Source organism: Silene latifolia, chromosome 8 (genome assembly GCF_048544455.1).
Source record: "Silene latifolia isolate original U9 population chromosome 8, ASM4854445v1, whole genome shotgun sequence".
Taxonomy (NCBI): domain Eukaryota; kingdom Viridiplantae; phylum Streptophyta; class Magnoliopsida; order Caryophyllales; family Caryophyllaceae; genus Silene; species Silene latifolia.
The window spans coordinates 110918133-110924958 of NC_133533.1; the positions used below are offsets into that span (position 1 = coordinate 110918133).

The 6826-nt window shown below is 31.9% G+C and overlaps 1 protein-coding gene across 2 annotated transcripts; it reads left to right on the forward strand.

Annotated features, from left to right (window-relative positions):
* The first annotated feature begins 299 nt into the window (after positions 1 to 299).
* Positions 300 to 6233, forward strand: LOC141597335 (chalcone--flavanone isomerase-like). 2 transcript variants are annotated; one of them, XM_074417754.1, is made up of 4 exons: positions 300 to 489; positions 4416 to 4574; positions 5267 to 5490; positions 5758 to 6233. In XM_074417754.1, exons 1-4 carry the CDS (start codon positions 381 to 383, stop codon positions 5971 to 5973), a joined length of 708 nt encoding a protein of 235 aa, XP_074273855.1. In that variant the 5' UTR covers positions 300 to 380; the 3' UTR covers positions 5974 to 6233. The 2 variants fall into 2 exon arrangements, with proteins under 2 accessions (XP_074273855.1, XP_074273856.1); XM_074417755.1 differs by lacking the exon at positions 300 to 489 and adding an exon at positions 3384 to 3724.
* Positions 6234 to 6826: the final 593 nt, after the last annotated feature.

Below are 6826 nucleotides of genomic sequence, written 5' to 3' on the forward strand. Positions count from 1 at the left end.
AGACAAGTAGTATTAATAAAAAAGGGAATTTGTATAGGACCCGTAATTTTTCACGGGTTTCAAAACTAGTTATAAATATTAAAAACCAAAATGAATTTATGAATGATAGGAGTAAATTTTAAAACTGGTAAATAAAATGCAAGTTGTCACTTCACTCCTGCCAAGTAAATTTGTCATTTGTTATTGACCCTACCACATTTGTAGAAATTAACTAAAATTTCTTTTGAGTTTTGATGACGTGGTTTAAGCACAGCTCTCTAAAGGCTCTTTCATTTTCCTATAAAGAGTAGATTGGGCTAGTTGCAGTTAGCACTTGAATTCAATTATAAAAAAAGTAGCTCCCATTTCAACATACATTTGCTGTAATTTTGTCCGCAAGAATGGGTGAATCACAGAGGGTGACACAAATTCAGGTGGAAGATTACGTCTTCCCTTCCATGCTCAACACCCCTCCTGGTTCCCACAACACCTTCTTCCTTGCTGGCGCAGGTAGTTTATTACTCCGTATTTCCTTTTTTCTCTATTTCCTTTATTACTCATCTCATTTTGGTGGAAATGTTGAGTGATTGGGTGAGTAGGCCATTTGATGGCAAACATATAACAAAGCGTCTCATTATAGACGAGGATATCCGTCAATAGCTATAGACGGGTCAAATATCCACCCACTTTAAACAAAATGGGTCAGATGTCACCACTTTAACGCCAAATGTCACTAGTACCATTTTCATGTGATAAACTACTTGTTGTAGCCTAAGAAATGGCACTGGTCACATTTGGCGTTAAGGTGGTGACATTTGGCCCGTTTTGCTTAGAGTGAGTGGATATTTGACCCGTCTATAACTATAGACGGATATGCGCCGTATATAATGAGAACTAGTTTTAAACCGGTGCAAAATTGCACGGCTTGTTATTTAGAACGTTATTATTAACTAAAGATATATAAAAATTGTCAAATTTTATACGATGTCATATTTAAGATTATTAGATTTGAATTATAATTACATTAGCAATCAAGATATTGTATATGTTGGTGATAATAAAATGTGATGACTTAACAAAACATTTCGCATTTAGAAACATATCCTAAGAAAAAAAAAAAGTAGCAAATATAAATACGAACAAAAATTGTATTATGTAAAAAGTAATGTGCAATTTGTGGATAATTTATTCGTGAATTTATAATAATGTGCAATTTGTGGATAACAAATTGTATTATGGCTTAACAAAACATGTGTATTATTTTCCAATAAAGCTGACACACTAATTTACTATTACATCATCCTTCAATAGAAGGTGAGTATTTTTAGTTATAGGAGTATTTGATTTTCTTACTAATTTGCGTAAAAATGAGGAAAACAAAAATATAATAAGCCATATTTTAATGTATACTTGGTACAAATTCAATAAATCCTAAAAAAAAAGTTACTCATCTCATTTTGGTGGAAATGTTGAGGGAGTGGGTGAGTAGGCCATTTGATGGCAAACATATAACAAAGCGTCTCATTATAGACGAGGATATCCGTCTATAGCTATAAACGGGCCAAATATTCACCACTTTAAGCAAAACGGGCCAAATGTCACCACCTTAACGTCAAATGTCACCAGTGCCATTTCCTAGACTACAACAAGTGACATTTGGCGTTAAGGTGGTGACATCTGACCCATTTTGTTTAAAGTGGGTGAATATTTGACTCGTCTATAGCTATAGACGAATATGTGCCGTATATAATGAGAATTTGTGAACATATAAATAGGTAGTGGAATATAAGGTATCTTAGTTTAGTAAGGATCCTTTGTCCCACTTTTGTGTCCCATTCTGTGTGCCACCCCACCCACCTTTTGACACATCACTTATTGCAAAATAAAATATTGCAATCCCCCCTACTACTAAGAGAATAAAAATTCTCAAAAGTTTTCCCTGCAAACTCCACATACTTATACGGAGTATAAGGAAAGAAATAAAAATTTTCCATTAAACTATAATCTTTTTCTTAAAGCATGACTCTTTTTATTAAATTCTAAATTTTAATTATATAATGTTTTAATCAAAATAAAATAAAAGGAGTATAAAATTATAAAATACAAAATCGTTAATTTTTTTTCGAAAATGACTTAATGCATACTTAAACTGTATAAAACAATAAAATAATATTATTAGCTACGTAAAAAACTCATTAAGATAATTTTAGCAAAGTTATAAAAAAAATCATTAACTTTATGTTAAAAGGAAAAACATGGCATACTACATTTTTTTTCTCATATTAAAATACAATTAGGTGAAATATAAAAATTTGAAGGTATAAAATTTGGAATGAATCCTCCTAGGAGTATATACTAAGAGAATAAAATTCTCCCCAATTTTCCTCCAAAAGGTATTAAGCTAAATAAGAAAACAAAAATACTTTTTTCTTTAAATTATTATCATTTCATCAAAATATAACCTTTTAACCAAATAATAGTATTTTCTTTGAAAATCTTAATCATAATATTTTAATTAAAGAAGATAGATTTACATAATTTTATAAACTGTAAATTTCTAAATTTTTGTTATTTATTATTATATATGAGAGAATGACTTGACACATTTTGTATAAAACAAAATTTTAAACTGATATTATTAGCTTCATCACAAAAAAAAAAAAAATCATTAACATAATTTGAGAAAATTTATTATTTGTAAACATTAGTTTTATATTAAAGAAAAAAATCATTAAACATATTTTATAACTTTACTAAATTCTCTTGATTAGTTCATAGTTCATTTTTTTCTCATATTGAAATACAATTGGGTATATGAAAAATATGAAAAATTAATAATGTATCAATTTAAAATATTTAAACAATAACTAAAAAAAACCTCTATATATACCACAAATGTGCGGGATTTACACTATTAATTACCAATAGTATAATTGTTACATTTTCTAATATCTCTATCTAAAAAACCGCGCATTTGCGCGGGATCTATATTAGTAATTATATTAATTTGTTGATAAGTTAGAAGGTGATTGGAGTGGCACACACATTAAAACACCAAATGGGACAGGGGATCCCCACTTATCTTAGTTATTTTTTAGGCCAAATAAGATGGAGTATGTTACTATTGGTATGGATTATCCGTTTTAGTTAAATGTTACCATTTGTCTGCATCGGAGGGAGTATATTTTGTGAGAAAAAATGAAAAAAAAAGAAAAAAGAAAAGAAATAAAATGAGTAGAATCCATTTTGATACTTAAAAGTCAAATTGATAAGCACCCAAGTTAGGTATCTTGAACGGCTACCTTTGTTCCACGAGCATGACAGTATAACCTCAATTTACTCACACCTAACTACTCCTACTTTGTCTTCCAATCAATTTAACATATCTAGGCCTTTGACAGTATAACCTCAATTCAACATACCTATATATATTTTTTTTGGTTTTGCATAAATGTCCCCATGCAACCGCCTCTCTTCTTTATAAAGAAGAGTTCACTCTAACCTGGAAACTCCGTAGAAATATCACCAACTCTGAAATAGACCATATTTTAAAAAAAGAACTCTGAAATAGACCGAGAGGGACAATTTGATTTCCCTTTTTTTCCGAAAATTTCAAAAAAAGTCATCTGTCCGTGAGAAATGGCAGCGTCACCGACAATTACCGAAGTTAAGGTAGCGGACTTCTTGTTTCCACAGTCGGTTAAACCACCAGGCACCCATAAATCGTTCTTCCTTGCTGGCGCAGGTTAGTCGTCAATCATACATTCAGTGGCGGAACTAGAGGCTCCCCTACAAATCAAATATATGAATAGTCATTTTATTTTAATAATTTGTCTACTATTTCTTTGTGTTTAGTTTACGTTTGTTTTATTTTCCTCTTAGTAAGGTATACGTAAATTATTAACTGAGATATAGATATAGAGAAAGAGTATATTATTAATTCGCTATCTTCAATTTTCAATCTGTGCTTACCATTTTCTAATTTCAAATTGGGACTCTGTTACTAAATACTACTTACTAATTGTAGCTCTGTTTTCAAATGGTGAATATTAATGGTTATGATGATAAATTCGGCTATATGTTCGACTGTAACGGCAGTAAAATAACAGATGTTAATGTCATGTTTTATTACCTTATTTTTTTTTTTTATTTTTTTTTTAAAAAAAAAACAGATGTTATTGTCATAAATTTTAAATAAGTCTCGAGTAAAGTTAAAGAATTAAGTTCAGAAGAATTTATTTTACATGAATTTTCATAGATTTATATCTAGTTAAATTCGATATATTATAAATGTGGTATGATATTTTATTAAGGAATAATCTATTTTTGAGTTGAGCAATCTAAAATAAAATAATGTGAGACATATTTTGGTTAAGAAAAAAAAGAGAGAGAAGTAAAAGTATGGGTGGCTAAAAAATGTAGAATGTGCGTGGCAGGTGTTAGAGGAATGGAGCTAGGGGGTAATTTTGTAAAATTTACTGCAATTGGAGTATACTTGGAGGAATCTGCTATTACGGAGTTAGCGCCTAAATGGAAGGCCAAATCTGCCTCTCACTTGGCTGATTCCGTTGAGTTTTTCAGGGATATCGTTACAGGTACCTTTTTTATTTAATTGGATTTACACGCATTTCAATAATTATTAATAATACTACTGATAAATATTGAAGGGAGTTTGACAAGGCCATGTGAATCCTCTCATTTCCCTCCTATTCTCTTTACTAACAAATCAAAGGATTTTGTATCCCCACATCCTCTTCCACTCCTTTTTACTCTAAATCATCATATCGAAACAAGGCCTTGTTCCTACTTGATCACAACACTATGGGATAGAGGAAGTAATATCGAGTCCTATATGAACAATTGTAGCAGGATTACTGAAATTATCCTTGATGATATTTCGTACATAGCTAGCCCTCTAAGTAGAATGCTATCATAATACTCCCTCCGTCCCGGTCAATTGTTGTCCTTTCGTTTTGGCACAAAGACCAAGGAATGAGGAAAAGGCCAATAACTAAATGACAAGTGGAACAAATTGAATGGGAATGAGCAAATTACTCATCAAGTTCATTCTTAAAATAGAAAGGACAACAAATGACTGAGACACCCAACAATGGAAAAGGACAACAAATGACCGGGACAGAGGGAGTATTAGTGTAAATGATTTGATTTTGCACGTAAATGTTACTAACAAACAATATTCGTGACTAGGTAGTCGTACTTAATTAAACGTAGCTTATGTCATAAACCTTAGTTATAATACTCTTAATAACTCTCGATCAACTTGTAGGTCCATTTGAGAAATTTACGCAGGTTACTATGATATTGCCATTGACGGGACAACAGTACGCGGACAAGGTGACGGAGAACTGCGTCAAATTTTGGAAATCGGTTGGAATTTATACAGACGAGGAAGCCAGAGCTGTTGATAAATTCATTGAGGTCTTCAAGGATGAGAACTTTCCTCCTGGACACTCTATAATGTTTACTCAGTCGCCTACTGGTTCACTTACGGTTAGTACCTGTCTTTCTATCCGGATTACATACCTTGATGCCTTGTGTGATTATAATTGTTCGGAAAAGACTGTTTCCAAATTACCAATAATGAAAACGAGTTAAGACTGCTGTTTCTCCTTGAGTCATAAGAATAAACAAATCAGTCAACCGGTTTTCTTTATTCCAATCATACTCTTTAACCGGAGAATTGGGGAGTCTTTGGCTTTACTAAATGGAGACTAAACAATGCTGATTTCTCGTACCTGGGTTTAAACTGGACTACAGGTGGCATTTTCCAAGCATGAGTCGATTCCAGCAGTTGGAAAAGCTGTGATTGATAACAAAAACATGGCGGAAGCAGTGTTAGAGTCGATAATAGGTAAACATGGAGTGTCCCCTGAAGCGAAACACAGTATAGCGGCGAGAGTTTCAGCACTATTAAGCGATGAGAAGGTGGGAGGTGATGCTGAAGTTGCAACAGGGGTGGCCAAAGAGATATAGATCCTGAAAGTATACCGGCATAAGGAAGTTATGGAAGCTTGATGAGACAAGTGAGGCTGTCTCTAAAATAAAACCAAGTGTAGTAGTAATGTAGTTTGTGGGCTTTGACATGAAATAGGCATGAATAATGTTAAAATAAAACCAAGTGTAGTAGTAATGTAGTTTGTGGGCTTTGACATGAAATAGGCATGAATAATGTTTATATGAATTGTATCCTAGTTCATAGACTATATATCTGAGGTAGTACCTTTTATTGTTTATTTATTGAGTTTTATTTTAAAGTTTTTGAGTTCTGATTTAGTATAAAGTTTTTGAGCACATTTACTAAAATGTTATACTAAAAAAATATAATATTGCTCAAAAACTATATTTATAAATGGTAATATACTCGGAAAAAAATGTGTATATGCTCAAAAACTACAAGGTTGAGGTATTACCTCAGATGCGTAATCTTTTTTCTCATTGTATCCATTTACACAGTTTGATACTTGGCTAGCTTCAAAATGTGCAAATAAACAAATAGTAAACGGCAAGGGTCGGACCCTGCAGGTGAAGGAAGAATTCGCTATTAAGTCTAAATGTGCAAATTAAAAAAAAAAAAAAAAAAGACTTAAAACTGCAATAAGCAAAGAAAGGTGAGTTATGGTTTGGCTTTGGAAGTAAGTAAATTCAAACAAAGGCAAAGACAAGATTAAACTAATACGAAATTTCAACAACACGAGAATGATACATGGCATATATAAATCAATCGCTCTTTACAATCAATCCGATATTGGCAAATCTATAAATGGCAACAACTTGTTTAACTCCTTCTGAGTTCTGAACAACTTTCATAATCAAATACTCCCTCCAT